We start from the raw sequence: 17,473 nt of genomic DNA, 5'->3' as shown, positions 1-17,473 counted from the left end.
ATTCCCACCAACAGAGTGTGAGTGTTCCACTTTCTCTGCCTCCTTGCCAACATTTGTTATTTTCCTTTTTTTTCAATAGCCATCCTAGTAGATGTGAAGTGGGATCTGATTGTGGTTTTAATTTGTATTTCCTTAATGACTAATTATGAGCATCTTTTTCATGTGCTTATTGGCCATGTGTATATCTTTTATAGAGAAATGTCCATTCAGATCCTTTTTTCATTATTTAACTGGGTTATTTATCTTTTTGTTGAGAGCCTTCATATTCTAGATATTAGGCCCTCATCAGCTGTATAACTTGTAGATATTGTCTCTCATTCTTTGGGTTGTCTTTTCATTTTCCTGATAGTATCCTTTGATGTACAAAAGTTTTTGATTTTGATGAAGTCCAATTATTTTTCTCTTATCACTTGTGCATTTGGTGTTATAGTTAAGAACTATATTGCTTAAGCCAAGGTCACAAAGATTTACACCTATGTTTTCTTCTATAAATTTTATAGTTTTATAAACTCTTGCATTTGGGTCTTTGATCCTAATAGTGCTTTTGGTGAATAGGATTTAGGTTTTATATGAGACTACCTCATTAATGTAGCTTTGCTGTGTTATCTTTTGGAGTTCTATAGTTTTGCTTCTCACATTCTTTAATCCACTGGAAACTATATATTATATAGTCAGTGTTCATGTAGGGTTACCCATGTATTTGTCATTTTATTTCTTCTTAAAACTCAGTTCTTCCATCTAGGAGAATACCCTACTGCTTGAAGAACATCCTTTAGAATTTTCTTTAGTGAAGTTCTGTTGGAAATTTCAGTATTTTTTGGTTTTTATGACTTACATGTTTTTTATTTAAGCCTGTTTATTAAAAGATATTTTCATTTGGTATGTGGTTATTTTCTCTCAATATACTATCTTCTGGCTTCCGTTTTTAAGATATTAGCCCTTGGTCTAATTTTTATTCCTTTATGAATTTAGATTAAAATTTTCTCTCTAGCTGCTTTCAACATCATCTTTTTCTTTGGGTTCTGTTATTTTTACTATGATGCATTTAGGTGTAGGGTTTTTTGTTGTTGTTGTTAAATCTATCCAACTTGAATCCATCCTTCCTATATATCAGGGGTGGAGTTTTTCATTACTTCTGGAAAATTCTAAGCCATTATCTTTTTTTTTTTAGACAGAGTCTCGCTCTGTTGCCCTGGCTAGAGTGCCGTGGCGTCAGCCTAGCTTACAGCAACCTCAAACTCCTGGGCTTAAGCAATCCTTCTGTCTCAGACTCCCAAGTAGCTGAGACTACAGGCATGCGCCACCATGCCTGGCTAATTTTTTTCTATATATATTTTTAGCTGTCCAAATCATTTCTTTCTATTTTTAGTAGAGACGGGGTCTCGCTCTTGCTCAGGCAGGCCTTGAGCTCCTGACCTCCAGCAATCCACCCGCCTGGGCCTCCCAGAGTGCTAGGATTACTCATGCCTAAGCCATTATCTTTTTTAGATACCTTTCTTACAGTTGCGTTATCTCCTTCTGAAATTCCAGTTAGATACAAGATCTTATCTCGCTTGTCTTCCATACCTCTTAATTGCTCCTCTTTCCCATTTTTTACTTGCTTGGGCTTCATTCTGGGCAATTTCTTCAGTCTGTCTTCCAGTTTACGTTTTTGTTTTCAATTATATGTAATCTGTCAAATCTGTCTCCAGTTTAATAATTATGTTTTTATTTCTGGAATTTCTTATTTGGCCTCTCAAATCTGCTCAATCTTTTTTTTTTTTAATATTCTCTTGCTTTTATTGAATCATATTAAATTTTAATAATATGCCTGATAATTCTTTTAAGTCTTTATGGATCTGATTCTACTGGGTCTCCCCTCCCCTCTCCTCCCCTCCCCTCTCCTCCCCTCTCCTCCCCTCCCCTCTCCTCCCCTCTCCTCCCCTCCCCTCTTCTCCCCTCTTTTCTCCTCTCCTCTTTCTTTTGGCTTTAGTTTCTTTACTTGTAAAATGGTAATACTACTAGTGATAACACCAATTAAATCACATGATTGTTTATGTGTTGAGGTAATGAATATGTTGCATAATATGCAGCACATAGTAAATGCACATGTAACCTATTATAATAATTAGAAATAATGAAATATATTCTATGACCACTATGAGATGTACTGTAATTACTAGAAATAGTGAAATATAATGTGTGACCATTATGAGATGTACAGAAGCTACAAGTTTTATTGGGGGATATAAAGACAAGTAGAGAAAATAAATATACCATAGCTGGATAGAAACACAGTATTAATATGTGTGCTCATTTTGCACTAAATCATGTTTCATACAATTTCAATAAAAATTCCAATTAAATTTATTTTTTAAATATGACAAAATTGTTAAGTTAATATAAAAGAACAAATAGGTGAAGAAAGTTTTTATTTTTTGTGTGTTTGTTTGTTTTTAGTCTTTCAGTTACAATGATTTTGTTCCAGGGCTATTTCAGTACCAAGAACAAAGTGATTTCCTGAAGATTGTTTATCCCTTAACAGGGATTCTAAAAGGCGGCTCCCTAAGCAGGAAAGAAAGGCATCACTGAAGAACCGATTCCCATAAAATGATCTCAGAATTCCAAATATCTTTCTTTTTGCTTACACAGATAATGGGCTGCAAGAGTACTTGCAGTTCCAAAGTAGAAGTGTCCTACAAGTTTCTCTCTTGGCAGATTTTTATCCTTTCATTTGGGCATGGTCTGACATAGGACTGGAAGCTTTGACTGACAGTCTTACTTAGTAGTACAGATAATTTTGCCTCTAGGCCTTATACTAGACTTAACTTTAATCTTTACCTGATGTCTTTTTTATCATCTTAGGCAGTGGACTTACACTATATTTATTCATGTGGATATTTATTAAGCACTTACTAGGTATCGGGCACTGGTTTAGGTGCTGGGACAAAAAAAGCAATGGACAAAGCATACAAGTCCCTGCTTCACTAATACTACTAGGTAATATTTACTAAACATTTACAGTTGTAATGTACTTTATATGTATTAATTCATTTAGTCCTTTTGAAAAGCTATATGATAGATAGTATTGTTATCCTACTTCATGTATGTGTGGTTTACATACTTGTTAAGATTGAGGTGTAAGGACCTTTCTGGGTCCTTGGATCACATTGTTTTTAAAGAGTGATCCTAAGGCTCAAACCTGGGCAGACTAATACAAATAGCCTTTTGCTTTATATGATAATTGCACATATCAGCAGTACATATTTTTGTAGTTGTACCCAATGCCTCTTGACTGGAGCACTATAAAATAGAAAGGTTGAGGGTTGCATGGTGCTGTGCTGAATTAAAGATTAACCCTCGAACTCTTTCTACTGTATTCTCCCTACCAGACATTAATATATACTATATTTCTATAACATATGAAAGGGGTTTTTCCTGTGCCATCAAAGGTCATTGTGGTGGATGTATATAGGGTACCTTCGATAAATTTAATTTCTCATTATTTTGCTTTAAATTGATCAGAATTAAAATCTTAATGGATATTTCCCCTTAGTTTTTTAAAAAATACTTTGGGTGATCTGTGTTGTTTAGTTATTAGTCAAAATCTGATTGTTTTTTTCGAGCCCTTGGGTCTATGAGACCCTCGTAGATTAGATGGTTATCTTATGGAATCGGCAAGTAATGCTCAGTAGCGTGTGTTATCTCTCGCAATTAAGGGGTGATGTGCAGCAGATGCTTGACTCTTCCTTTTTGGATCTCTTAGCAACAGCTTGAAGAAGAAGCAGCTAAACCTCCTGAGCCTGAGAAGCCTGTGTCCCCTCCTCCTGTGGAGCAGAAACACCGCAGTATTGTCCAGATTATTTATGATGAGAATCGGGTAAGCTCATGCCATCTCGGGCAGCACAAGCCCTTAAACCCGCTTGACTCTGCCTTTTCTAGTTCACGATGTGTTCTGTTGTAATTTTAATTGTATTAAAACCTGATATCTGATATAATTTTTAATGTTCATAAACTTTGGCTGACTGAAGCTTGGTGTTTTTTCCTTATAGACTGAAAGGAAAGTTGACAGTTGTATCTTAAATTGTGGAAAACTTCATTTTATATTATATGTTATATAAATATTATTTAATCGGTAGAATTTTATCAGCCGAGTCTCTCTGCTATTATATAAATACTGGCAAGCAAGTTTGGTAGCTTATAATACAAAACAGCCACTCTATAATTTTTCACTTTATCAGGGACATTTAATGCTGAACATTGATAGCATTTCCGTAGAGATAGGTCATTGGATATGGAAATAAACTTTATTATTAGCTTCAGAATTGATAGCTGGGCTGTGGTTTGAACTTTAGCTAAAAAGTTCAAAGTAGACTTTGACCTTTAGGTAGACTTTGCTTTTTCAGGTTTATTAAAACAATTTCTTCTTTCATGCTTTTAATTTTGGGCTGAGCGAGGTGGCTCATTGCCTATATTCCCAGTGCTTTGGGAGGCTGAGGCAGGAGGATTGCTTGAGGTCAGGAGTTCAAGACCAGCCTGGACAAGATAGCAAGACCTAGTCTCTATGAAAAATTAAAAGATTAACCAGGCATGGAGGTGTGTGCTGTAGTCTCAGCTATTCGAGAGGCTGAAGCAGGAGGATTGCTTGAGTCTAGGAGTTTGAGGCTGCAGTGAGCTATGGAGTTGCCACTGCACTCCATCCTGGGCAATAGAGCTACACCCTGTCTCTATAAAAATAAAGTGTTCAAAGGTTTAGGAAAACTAGGCCTCAATTTTATGAATCATTTTTGTAATATCAAAGTTAGTTTTTGGCCAGGAACTAGCAGTTAAAGGGGAACTGATTTCACCTTAATATAAAGAAAATGTTTTAACACTGCTTCCAGAAGTCCTCAGTTGGTGATCACCAGATAAAAGTTGGGATTGTTGTTTTAATTTATTCTGTAGTAAGTGATTTTATCTGTCAATCTATCTTACATAGACAGCCTATAACTTTATAATGGCCCAGATCCTAAAGGAAATTGGCCTTAAGAAAAGAAACTGAATTAATAATTACACATTTATAGGAATGATTTTGGAGTCATACACATATGTGTATACATAGATAACTGAGAGTCATCAGAAATACAATATTTATGGTTGGGCACAGTGGCTTACACCTGTAATCCCAGCACTTTGGGAGGCCAAGGTGGGAAGACTGCTTGAGGCCAGGAGTTTGAGATCAGCCTAGAGAACATGGTGAGATCCTGTCTCTAAAAAAAAAATTTCTTTTAAAAATTAGCCACTTGTGGTGCCGCGTGCCTTAGTCCCAGCTACTTGGGAGGCCAAGGCAGGAGGATCTCTTGAGCCTGGGAGTTTGAGGCTGTAGTGAGCTATGATCATGGCACTGCATTCCAGCCTAGGCAACAGAGCAAGACCCTGTCAGAGAAAAAAACAAACATCCAAAAACCAACAAAAAAAGAAATATTTATGACAATGGTAAGTGTAATAGACAGGGGGAAAATATAGGCAATTAATATTATTTTCTTGGCTAGGTTCAGAGTTAGTTTAATCATTGAACAGCCACAACAATCTACATGAAGATAAATCCAGTGAAGGTAGAGGACAGTAAGGGAAGCGAGTGACAAATGTCCATCCCACATATCATGCCTAAACAGGACATATGGCCCAGGGCAGATAGTTGCTCCCTTGTTTAAGAGAAGCCAGAAATACGGGTTTTTATGTGAAATCTCCTGATTGGTGAACAATCCTCTAGAGCTACAAAACACTTTTGTGGGCCGATGGGCTACATGACCAGTTTTGACCTCATGGATAAAATAAACAGGGATTAGAACTAATAGCAATGGAAATTTGGTAGGTTTTTTTTTTTTTAAGTTTTATAAAATGTTGCCTTTTTAAAAATATATGAGTTAATTTTCACATAAATTGGATTCAGTGATATTCATTAATTGTGTTTCTTAATGAGCCTTGTCTTTAGGCCTAATAAACAATTCCAATATTAGTGAGTTCTGTGGTTTCCTCACTGGGACTTGAGGGCTGAAAACTGTTCAACAAGATTTGATAGAGAATTTAATTTGTGCTTAATTTTTGTATATAGGTGTTTAATTACTTAATATAGTGAGTGTTTGTTGATGCTCATCAGCAAAACTTGAAACCTCCTTATATGCTTTTTCTGTTATAGCATTTACATATTTGGTTTCTTGTTGAAAAGAACAACTGATTCTGAAGTCTGTCTTAGTACTAGACTTACCTTCTTACGTTGAAGTTTGTTTTTAACGTGCAGTACCTGTAGAAGTCATCTTTTCTTTTGTGTATATATTTTATATACCCTGCTGCTAGTCATTTATTGTGGTTTCCAAAATTGTAGCAGGAACTTCTTGAGGGGAAGGGACGCGAGCACAGCAGGCCCAGAATACAGGCTTTGACACTGCTCCACTCTGGGCTTTTTCTGCCTTTCCATGCTGCCTTTTGTAACTCCTGCCTACCTCTTTAGCTTTTTAAAATGAATAACCTTAACTGTTTCAACACCATAGGCAAGGAGAGATGGGGTAATGACAAAAGTACGTCTCCCTGTTATTCAATCTACACTGGTTGGAATTAAGCCAAGTGTGGCTTAAGAGATAGGGACCATTATCATTCATAAGGTGTTGTTTTTTTTAATTTATTTTTATTTATTACTAGAAAGTTAATGGGAAGAAAAAAACTGGTCCAGTGTTAATTTTAAAGTTGGTTTCCTGAGAGAAAAGTTGCCTTGCATCATATCTAAACCATCATATCTAAACTTCAGACTAAGTTTAGTCTCTAAACAGACTGTTCTCCTGGGCTATTTTTAACAGCTCCGTTTGTTATTACTCTGATCAGTTGTAGGTTCCAGAAATATTCATAAACACTCCAATTTCACAACAATATTACATATAGAAAAGTGGTTGTTAGAATATAGTAGAGAAGTTTTTGAGAACGTTTTCTTTATATTTTGAGTGGATGATTTGCAAGAAAATGTGACACCAGAAGAAAGGAAGAAAGTATGCTGATAGTAGACAGTATACTCAGTGCCAGCAACCTCTAGTCACCTAGGCTGGCATCCAAGACATGCAGTAATTCTTTCTGCAACTCCATTGAGTTAATCGATGAAAAGCGTCAGTCCTAGCTCTTGAATATATATTGGTCTGGTCAGTTGCTGCTGCTTTCCTTTTCTTTTTGATTTTTTCTTTTTTGAGGGGGAGGGTCCTTTTTACCTAAGATATTTACTATCTGGTCACTTGCTTCTTTTCCTCCTACTTTACCATTAGCTTAATTTGAGCCTTCATCTCTCTCGTGGTTGTTGAATCCCCTTCCTTCAATCTTTTTCTTTCTAACCCGTCCTTAGTATTTGCATCCCATCACATGGTTCTCTAAATAAAACCTTTTGATGATTTCCCACTTTGTACCAAATAGCTCAAACCTTTTATTGGTGTTTACATGCCTGTCTGGCCCTTGCCCGAGACTCTTTTCTTAGTGATATTCTACCAGAACTGGCTTTGAATGTTCCCTAGAAGGTGTTAGCACCTTTACCCAGCAATGCTGCCCCTGCCTTCAGACAGGCCCTGAGTTTTGTCTGTCTTGTCTGTCAAGTACACTCGCACTTGGAGCCCAGCTCAAGTGTCATTTTCTCTAGGAAGCCTTTCAAGACTTCTCATCTTCCTGTGCTGGGAAGGATTATCTTGTTCGTTGATTTCTTAGTGTGTAGCAAGTACCTGGCACGTAGAACATACTTGGCACCTGTTTGAAGAATTATTTACTTCTGTCTGTAGATTTACAATGAAAATTAGAATATGGAAGTATGAGGGTTTTAAGTTAAATTTTTCTCTGCCACAATATTGATAGGTTACTCTTACTAAGAAAGATTTTTGTTAGATAACACCTTAGTCTAGATTATTTTACTTTTGAAAATGGTCTATTAAAAATACATATAATTCAACATTTATTCACTACTGGGCACTTTGAGTAATTCAGATGAGCTGTTGCCTTTATTGTTCAGCTATTACTAAGAATACATTGTAATTAGAAAATAAGGTCATTTCAAGCTTTTCTTCAAAGAGATCAGTGTGGTTTACCATGGTAAAAATTAGCTACTTTATGGTATTTTATTATTTTTTAAATTTTCATTACAGACAATATGAGTTAAAGTATTCAGAATGTTTGTTGGATTTATTTACAGTGAATCTTTACTTCCGTTCTCCAGATTCTTAGTATCTATTTGCTTTTAAGACCGTACCAATTCTTTAGGTATTGCTTTCAATAAAAGTGTTAAGTATTGACTACATTTGGTGAAGAAAGCTATGAAAATACAATTGGAGAATATTTTAGCCTATCATATAAAAGAAGAGTATTTGGAAATAAGAGTAAGTTCATCCATAGACTAGCCTTAGATAAATACTTTTAAGTAGGCAATGAGTTTGCACTTAAGTAATATAATTTTTAATTATATGATACAACAATGTCTTTATCTCTAGAAAAAAGCAGAAGAAGCTCATAAAATTTTTGAAGGTCTTGGCCCAAAAGTTGAACTGGTAAGTAAGAAATTGCTTTTTTCATTTCCAGTGCTTTTTTGATAGTAGCTTTTCTTGGGATAAGACAGAATATGGTCCATTTATTTTGGAATTAAAGGTATGCAGCTGGGCAGAAAGTTTGTGATTAAGTTTAAAATAATGGTGAATGAACTTGTTACCTTTGCAAAAGCATCTTTCTAAGCATATTTTTTTTGGCCTGAGCAGCCATTTAATCACTCCAGGTAGAAGGAGGAAGAATTAAGAACAGAAATAGAAAGCACTTTGAATCATATTGTTAGGATGGTGAAAGTGCTTAATCTTCTTTCACCTTTGAAATTAAAAATTTATGCATAAATTTATTTATTATGGGAAACAGTGGACTCACAAACTTTATTACAGGAGTGGCATTATTAGGAGATGGGGTAAACAGAGTTAGGGAACCCAAAAGTTTGAAGGGGTTGGTAGGGCATGTTATAGTGTAGACTCATTAGTACTTTACCTATGCTTACATTAAAATACTGTTTGTCTCTTCATAAACACACATACACCATTTTATACATATTTTATTTCTTTTATAGCCACTCTATAACCAGCCATCAGATACCAAGGTGTACCATGAGAACATCAAGACGTAAGTATTTATCATCTTTGGAATTCATCAGTTAAAAACCATATATTCTATAAAGAGATCATTTTTTATGTTATCTGCTGACATTATTATAATATAGTGTAGGTGTGTTTTAGATTTGTGTAATTTGCTGTTGTTTTACTATATGTTATCTTCCTCTGGCTTTTTGGGGGTTGGGGTAACAGCTTGAGTTTCCGAGGCCAAAAAATGAAATAAATTGTTGCATAAAACTAGCTGGTTTTATAATCTGCTAGTAAAAAAGGTGGATACTTAACATTGAAATGGCTTACCTTGAGGCTTGAATTTTTTGCCTCCTGTTTTGTCTTTTTTTCAGTGGAGTACCTGCAAGGCGCATGATGAAGTAAGATAATGAAGCTTTTTCATTTAAGACTAGTGATGACACCGTCCCCCACCAAGCCACATCTGCCATTGCAAAGTAGAAGTGCCACGGATCATTTTATCATTATTCAAAATCCTATTCTAGGGAAATCCCTTCCATGACTCTTGCTAATGACGGTATTTGTAGACCCTTCTGCCATTTAATGTCCTGGTGCCTTGGAAGCGCTCAGTCACCTCATGTGGGTGAGGAGGCTGCTCCAGAATGTAGTTTGCTTAGCCTTGCTCATCCTAGTACCAGGCCTTTATGGATGCACATTTTGAAATAAGAAAATAAATGAAAAGAAAACCTAGTTTCTTGATCTGATTGAAGTAAGACAGGAAGCTAGATAGGTTTTTTTTTTTTTTAATTATAATACTTTAAGAGAATTTTAGGTGAATTATTCTTAGTTTGTGACAAAAATGTATTTCTATGTTTCATTAAGTATAACCAGAACATTATAATTATTTACTAGTATGGTTACTAATGAGCACATTGCTATTTTTATATATATACATAAATTTTCTTTTTAAAAATTTCTGACTGAGAGTATGTGCAATAGTTGACTACTTTGCAGAAGTGGTGGCAAATATAATTTGCATGGTAGTATGCATGAAAACAATTGAATTTGAATAATTTTAACTTTCATTAAGTGGGTCATAATAAAAGTTATATATTTATAAATTTTTCTGTGAGATGCTACTATGGTCTTGAGAACCCTTAGAAGTAAGTGAGGCAAAAGTCATATAAAATATACCTTATTTTCGAACTGCTTAGCTGTTTTAACATTTTTAAAAAGGAGAATGAATAGCAGATAAAATCTAGTTGGCTGCTTTTAATGATTTTTTTTTCCACAAAGCTTCAGTTATGTTTGTGTTCTGTCTTTTTTCTCCCCATATAAGCTGGAGAGCATCTCTGTCTTTGATTTATTTTGTGTTATCTACATTGCCTATTTAATGCTCAGCACGCTGTCCTGAGATGGGTTACTGACTGGTTAACTTTATTTAAATTCTTAGGAGACATTTAAAATTGTGTTTATTGATTGTCATTTGCTTTTGAGTAGTGCATAATTATAATCAGAGCAAATTGAATGTACGGTAATGTTCTCTGTACGTCCCCTTTTGAAATACTTGCTCAGTTGCATGCATCCATGTGAATCATTCAGTAACTATACTTTCATCGCCGTCATTTGCTTTGTATGAAATAGCAAATGTACCTTTTAATAATTCTTTTCATCTCTTGGCTACTTTTTCATATAGCCAGCTCCTGACTGTCCATGCTTATTTGAGTGGAGCCAGTGTCACTGTTAGTCCCGAGTGGCAGATAATCCAAAAAATTACTTCTCCTTGCCTTGGCTTTGTATTTATATTTGAATAATCAGCTTGAAATCCTTTCTGGAAGTAGGTGGGGTATAAATATTTATATTTGAACCTGCATGTCATTGTTTTTGAAGGTCACGATGCTTCAAATTTAAAAAGTGATTAAGATATACGATAAATCTTCCTATCTTGTCACATTGCCCTCCATTACTTCTTAGAGTGGATTGTGTCATTTCTGTGAGTGAAGAAAATCTTCTGTTTAAAGCAGAAGTCACCTCTCTGTAATGGTGGTATATATTCACTTCATAGAAGGGAGGTCAGCACCTTACCTGATGTAGGGAGGTAACTTTAAAAGCTTTTCCTTCTTTTTTACTTCCCCTCCTCCAAGAGTGTACAAAGATGTTTATATCACCAGAGTTCTTAAGAAGAATCAGTAACTGTGTAATTATAATTTGAAAATGATATTTCCCTTATAATTGGATGTATTAATTGAAAATTAACTTTGTATAAAATCTTTTTATAGAATGGAAGGAATTTTAGTTAGTTCTAATTGTTGCAAAAATTATAAAGTTTTATTTTGCAGGGTGAAAAAATTAGGATTAACTTTGACTACATCATAGATTCTTAAGTGATCGTTGCCTGTTTTCCAGTGTCTCTGGAAAAAAAAAAAGTGAATGCATTATTAAATTGTGCTTTTTCTTAATGTCATGCAACCATATTTTTCTCTTCTAGAAACCAGGTGATGAGGAAAAAACTCATTTTATTTTTTAAAAGAAGAAATCATGCAAGAAAACAAAGGGTGAGGTCCTATCCTTGTTAACTGAAACTTACACAACTTCCTCATTCATGTTCATTTAGGCATTCACTTTCCCATTATTAATGAAAATGGTCCTTGATTCTGCTTAAGGATAAGTGCTGATTTAGAAAGTAACTATATATGTGACTCAAATATAAATCTAATTCTAGTAACATTTTGATAACGTTCACATTTGATATTACTATCAAATTAATTTCATTGGTCATTTATGTATAACATTTTCATCTAGCCAAAATAAAATGGTGAGTAGTTAAAAAAAATATGAAGGATAAATAGGATGATCTACATTTAGTCTCCTAAGCTTCAAACAAATGTGGGTAAGTTATAGTCACCCTGATTAGAGACATTACTATTCTTTCTTCTTTGAAACCGAATCAGTTAGGGTTCAGCTTTTTAAAATTCAAATAGTTTTTCATATTTTATTATATGACTGATAGTCTCAAAGTTTTGTGGTTATAATCTTGGAAATGAAGTTAAAGAAAATATAATGCCATTGTTCTTATTTTCATATGATTATAATAATTTTATAGACAAACCGTTGACTTATTTAAATTCAAGTGTCTATTGATAAATGGTGCTCTTTAAATCCACATCCAAAATGAACTCTGTACCTTCCGTTTGATGACCTGACAGTTTCATGAGTGGTAAAGCTCAAGAGTCAGCAGCTTTTATGTGGTGTAAAACTTCTGTTGTTGTAATTTGTCAGCCTGGTCCTTCAGATACTATCTGGAATTACTCATCTTGAATTACATTTTTGCCAAGAACATACAAGTATTAAGAAAGAAATGAGGCCGGGCGTGGTGGCTCACGCCTGTAATCCTAGCACTCTGGGAGGCCGAGGCGGGTGGATCGCTCGAGGTCAGGAGTTCGAGATCAGCCTGAGCAAGAGCGAGACCCCGTCTCTACTAAAAAATAGAAAGAAATTATATGGACAACTAAAATATATATATACAAAAAATTAGCCGGGCATGGTGGCACATGCCTGTAGTCCCAGCTACTCGGGAGGCTGAGGCAGGAGGATCGCTTAAGCCCAGGAGTTTGAGGTTGCTGTGAGCTAGGCTGACGCCACGGCACTCACTCTAGCCCGGGCAACAGAGTGAGACTCTGTCTCAAAAAAAAAAAAAAAAAAAAAAAAAAAAAAAAAAAAGAAAGAAATGAGCTCACATTTTTTTTCTAAGTTCTTTTGTTATAACTGTGGTACTTGCCCATTGGTGATGTAAACAGAGGAGCATAGACCCTTTCGCACTTCTGAGAGTAATTTTAAAGTTTATATGTTCACTGATTTGCCTAATATATTTTTTTATGGCTGTGTACTTTATACTATGTATTATTTTACAAAGGAGACTAAGATAGCCGTATGGTTTTAGTGCTTAGAGAGCCTAAGGTAACTGGGGGCAGACAAGTCGGCAGGCAGTCCCACCATTGTGATCGTACTGTGGTCATGGACATGGAGGTCACTCAGCCAGATACCTAACGCAGCTAGGAATCATGAAGGGAGTTTCATTATAAAACCACTGTCTGTGCAAGCAGAGAGAGCGGCTTTGAAGGCCTGTGAGATGGAGGGAGTGTAGCAGGTCCAGAGCTGGCGGGAGCATATACCGAGCCGGCAGTGTGGTGAGAGATGGGGCTGGTGAGGGAAGCCAGAGCCAGGCTGTACACTGCCCTGAAGGTAACCTGGGAGACTTTGGATCAGACTCTGAGGGCACCTTGTAAGTTTTTTTTTAACTGAAGAAGTGTAATGTTTAGGTTTGTATTTTAAGAATTTGCATTTGGCTACGTTATGAATGCATGGGAGGCATTTAGGAGGCTATTTTAATCAGGGTGGGGGATAATGTTGGTGTAGATTGTGGAGGTAGCAGTAGACATGGAGAAAGGTGAAGGACACAAAAGAAAATGATGGGGAAATGGGTGTGGGTGTGACATGGAGTGTGCGGAAGATAGATTCTCTTCTCCAATCTCACTTTCTTGAGATGACCACTGTTAGCAGTTTTCCATGAGTCCTTCACGTTTTCCTATCCATCTGTCATCAGATATGTATACAGTTCTATGCTCATAATGGAAAGTTCGTCTGTCTTTTCTTCTCTATTTAGAAAATGGGTCATAATTCCTTTATTTCTCTAAGAGCATTAATTCTTGATTTCGTGTAGTTCACTGGATTTCTTCATAAAGTACAACAAATTTCTGCCTTTTGTACGCTGTCAAACTGTTATATAACATTATTTATAATAACAAAAAGCTACAAACAGCCAGAACCTCCAACAGTAGAGGAATGGTTACAGTGTGCACTCTGACAGATTAGAGGGATAAAAAAATGTTAATATGATTGCCTTTGGGTGATTGGTTAGATTTTGAACTATCTATATATTTCTATTTTTAATTTTCCTTTTTTTTTTATTTATTTACAACAAAGACATTGTTAGCAGCAGAGTAAAAGTAGCTGGTCAGCTATTAGTAGTAGGTCCTCAATTAGTTTATTAATTTGTATAGTCTTAACGTTAACAAAAAAATCCAGCCAAAGTAGGCTCTATATGTTGATCTTAGATAGGAAACAGAGCTCCCTTTCTCTCTTTCAGGTCAAAGACAGCTTTTCATTCACAGTTGAGTCATAGGCCAGTTGTACTTCTGACTTATGCTTAAGAAGTAGCATTTATTTTAAAGTGTTAGGTTCTCTGGGATCAGAATTTAGTTTAATTATTGTTAATTTGCTACGGGTATTTAATAGGAACAAAAAATCTGCCAACGTTATGATCAGCTCATGGAGGCGTGGGAGAAGAAAGTGGACAGAATAGAAAATAATCCTCGGAGGAAAGCTAAAGAAAGCAAAACAAGAGAGTACTACGAAAAGCAGTTCCCAGAAATTCGAAAACAGAGAGAACAGCAAGAAAGATTTCAACGGTAAATGGTTTGATGTTTAATGATTATGATATTTTCCTTCAAATCACACTTTTGCTCTTTTACAGTATTTATTGTTTCCTCAAACTGATCATTAAGAAAGTTCATAAAGAACTTTATAAAACTTTCTTACCAGTAAAGATTATGTTGTAGTAAATTCAATATTAATTTTTTATATTTAATCATCCTGTTGAATCTAAATGTAAGTGAAGGTTTTGAAATTCTTCAGTTCTTGAAACTGTTAGTTCCTTTGGACATGGCAGTTAATAAGAACTGACGTCAGTATCCGTTTGTCTTTGTTACCAACATAAACTATTAAATTGATTGCTAATTAAGAAATTCTTTGAATTTGGTAGTTTCTTATTTGTTTTTATTTTTAGCAAACATATTTTGCATAGGTTTTAAAAGCTGTAGTTTTCTTCATGGGCTCATGTACGATTCATGTAAGCCCCTTTACTCACAACTAAGTTTTTGTGAGGGATGTTGGTTATATTTTTTCCTTTCTTTTAAAAATGTCTGATGTATTTCTCTAAGTCTGAAGGCACACTAAGTGCTGCCATTTGAAATGGAAATGGCATCAGTAACTGGTTTTCCAGAAGATTCTCATAACTAGTTCTACCATTTGAACTTGGACATATAAACTTTAGATCTCAATCTTAGCATTTATATCATTATTAATTTAATAGATGACTCAAGCATATTACTTAAAAGTAGTTACTCAGTGGTATTTTAGGTTTCTTCTCCTAGTTTCAGTGAATTAAAAAGTCCCATTCAGAAAATGTAATCTATAGTTAATTTAATTATGTCATCTTTATAAAAGGCTGTTAAATATATTTATAATTTCTCCTTCATATTTAGAGTTGGGCAAAGGGGAGCTGGTCTGTCAGCCACCATTGCTAGGAGTGAGCATGAGATTTCTGAAATTATTGATGGGCTTTCTGAGCAAGAGGTAAGAAAATTGATTTAATTCATTAATTATTGAAGCATTTCAGCCCTGTAGCCTGGGAGCTGAGGGTTTATTTACATGTAAATGAGGGAACTTTTTGGTGCTGCAGTTTGGACTGTTCCGAAAACTTGAAGCCGACCATTGTGGGGTTTTAAACAAGGCAGTCACACGATCATATTGGCATTTTACAAAGGTGACTGGCAGCAAGGAGACCTGGAGAGAGGTGAGGAGGCTGTTAGGATAAAAGTGAGGATTTGAGTCAGGGAAACAGTGGTAAGGATGTATAGGAGGGGACTGCTAGGAGAGAGTAATAGAAAGTAAAATGGACAAGACAAGATGGATGATTGGAGTGTGGAAGATGACAAAGAAGAGAAGCTGGAAAGTAGTCCCTGGTTTCTAGGTTAGTGGACTGAGCTGGTGGTGCCATTTCCTAAAGTAGCAAAGGGGCATGTGTTTTCCAGATGGCAGTGTGTTCTCCAAATGGTGCTCTTTAGCCAGGTGAGCCTGGGAGAGAGTTGAACTGGGGACAGCTGGATATCAGAGTTACCTGTATGAAGGTGAATTAGTCCTAGGCAAGTGTAGTAATATGAAGTGCAAGGGAGTGAAGTGCAAGGTGAGTGAGCATGTGGGGATTAAAACTATGTACAGAAGAGATTCAAGCTGGGTGTGGTGGCTCACACCGTTCTATAATCCGAGCACTTTGGGAGGCCAAGGCAGGAGGATTGCTAGAAGGCAGGTTTTTGAGAACACCCTGAGCAACATAGTGAGAGCTCGTCTCTACAGAAAAATAAAAAAATTAGCAGGATATTGTAGCAAGCACCTGTAGTCTCACTTACTCAGGAGGCTGAGGCAGGAGGATTGCTTGAGCCTAGTGAGCTATGATCATGCCACTGCACTCCAGCCTGGGTGGCATAGAGAGACCCCCATCTCAAACAAAACAAAAATAAATAGCAACAAAAAAGAGATTCATATATGAAGACCACTATTTTGCTAATTTTTAAGGGAAAGATACACTTTCATAATGAATGGGAGTCCTTTGTTTTTTAGGCTTTTTCCTAAGAGCAGAATTAATAAAATTATGAAGCAGTTAATATTAATCATTAGTGACCAAGGTATACATTTGAAGAATATATTATCTAGGCCTAACAGCAATATTTCCATCCTTATGGCCTCTTCATTCATTTTCCCCAAACAGAACTAATCAACATCTAGTTAGTCTCATTTTATTTTTATCACGTTTATCTTTCCTTTTAATAATTATTTATGATCAGATCAGCCAGAGTGTCATCTTCATGATTGTGGTTACTACACCTTGGGCTAGGCTATCTTTGAATTTCCAATGCCTAATGTTTATTAGTATATTAATAAATACGGAATAAGAATAAATTTCATTCTGTAACATTAAGTCATATTAGCCATATTCAAACTATTTCTTAAGGTTGGTCCAAAAGCCATCTACTATTTATTGAGTTTTGCTAGTTTTGATTTGATAAAATGGCTTTTCTTAAACCTCATCTCAAAATTCCAAGGGGTCTTCTCTAATTGAAGTGGTGGCTCCCTTACATAACGATCAAAGATGGTCATTACAGTGCTATATATTTCATTGATCTTAGCCTAAAGGCCAAGAAGCGATAGAATGCTATATATTTCAAGGTAAATGTTAAATGTAAATAAATATATTAATATTAAAATGTTGCAGACTTAAATATATAGTCAATACTTTATTTGCAAAATTGAGTAAGGTGGAGTTAATCTAAAATGTCAAAAGATTTAGAAATTCAGATAAGTAAAATCCCTGTTTGTATACTGTCAGTACATTTAAAAGTAAAAAGCAGTGTCAGGAATCTCCTCTGCTCCACCCGTCACTACTGCTAAACCTGACCGTTGGTTTTCTCTTTCTGTGGGTGGTGTTGGTTTGGATCGTGGTAGATTAATTACATGTTTGCTTTTGTGAGAAGAGGAAGTTTTAAGGGTAGTTGCTACTTAAAATT

The 17,473-nt window shown here is 35.5% G+C and overlaps 1 protein-coding gene across 3 annotated transcripts in view; it reads left to right on the top strand.

Annotated features, from left to right (window-relative positions):
* NCOR1 (nuclear receptor corepressor 1) overlaps positions 1–17,473 on the top strand; it is a 155,602-nt gene that overhangs the window by 44,297 nt on the left and 93,832 nt on the right. For 2 of the 3 annotated variants that reach the window (XM_069481876.1, XM_069481875.1), the window contains exons 6-11: positions 3,746–3,859; positions 8,469–8,525; positions 9,083–9,135; positions 11,560–11,626; positions 14,367–14,539; positions 15,395–15,485. In XM_069481876.1, the coding sequence (XP_069337977.1) occupies positions 3,746–3,859; positions 8,469–8,525; positions 9,083–9,135; positions 11,560–11,626; positions 14,367–14,539; positions 15,395–15,485 (555 nt within the window). Of the gene's footprint in view, positions 1–3,745; positions 3,860–8,468; positions 8,526–9,082; positions 9,136–9,466; positions 9,494–11,559; positions 11,627–14,366; positions 14,540–15,394; positions 15,486–17,473 lie in introns of all 3 variants that reach the window. The other variant, XM_069481873.1, reaches the window with a different exon arrangement.

This window comes from Eulemur rufifrons, chromosome 9, assembly GCF_041146395.1.
Source record: "Eulemur rufifrons isolate Redbay chromosome 9, OSU_ERuf_1, whole genome shotgun sequence".
Classification (NCBI taxonomy): domain Eukaryota; kingdom Metazoa; phylum Chordata; class Mammalia; order Primates; family Lemuridae; genus Eulemur; species Eulemur rufifrons.
Note: the sequence above shows the minus strand (reverse complement) of the source record. Positions and strands in the feature narration are given on the sequence as shown.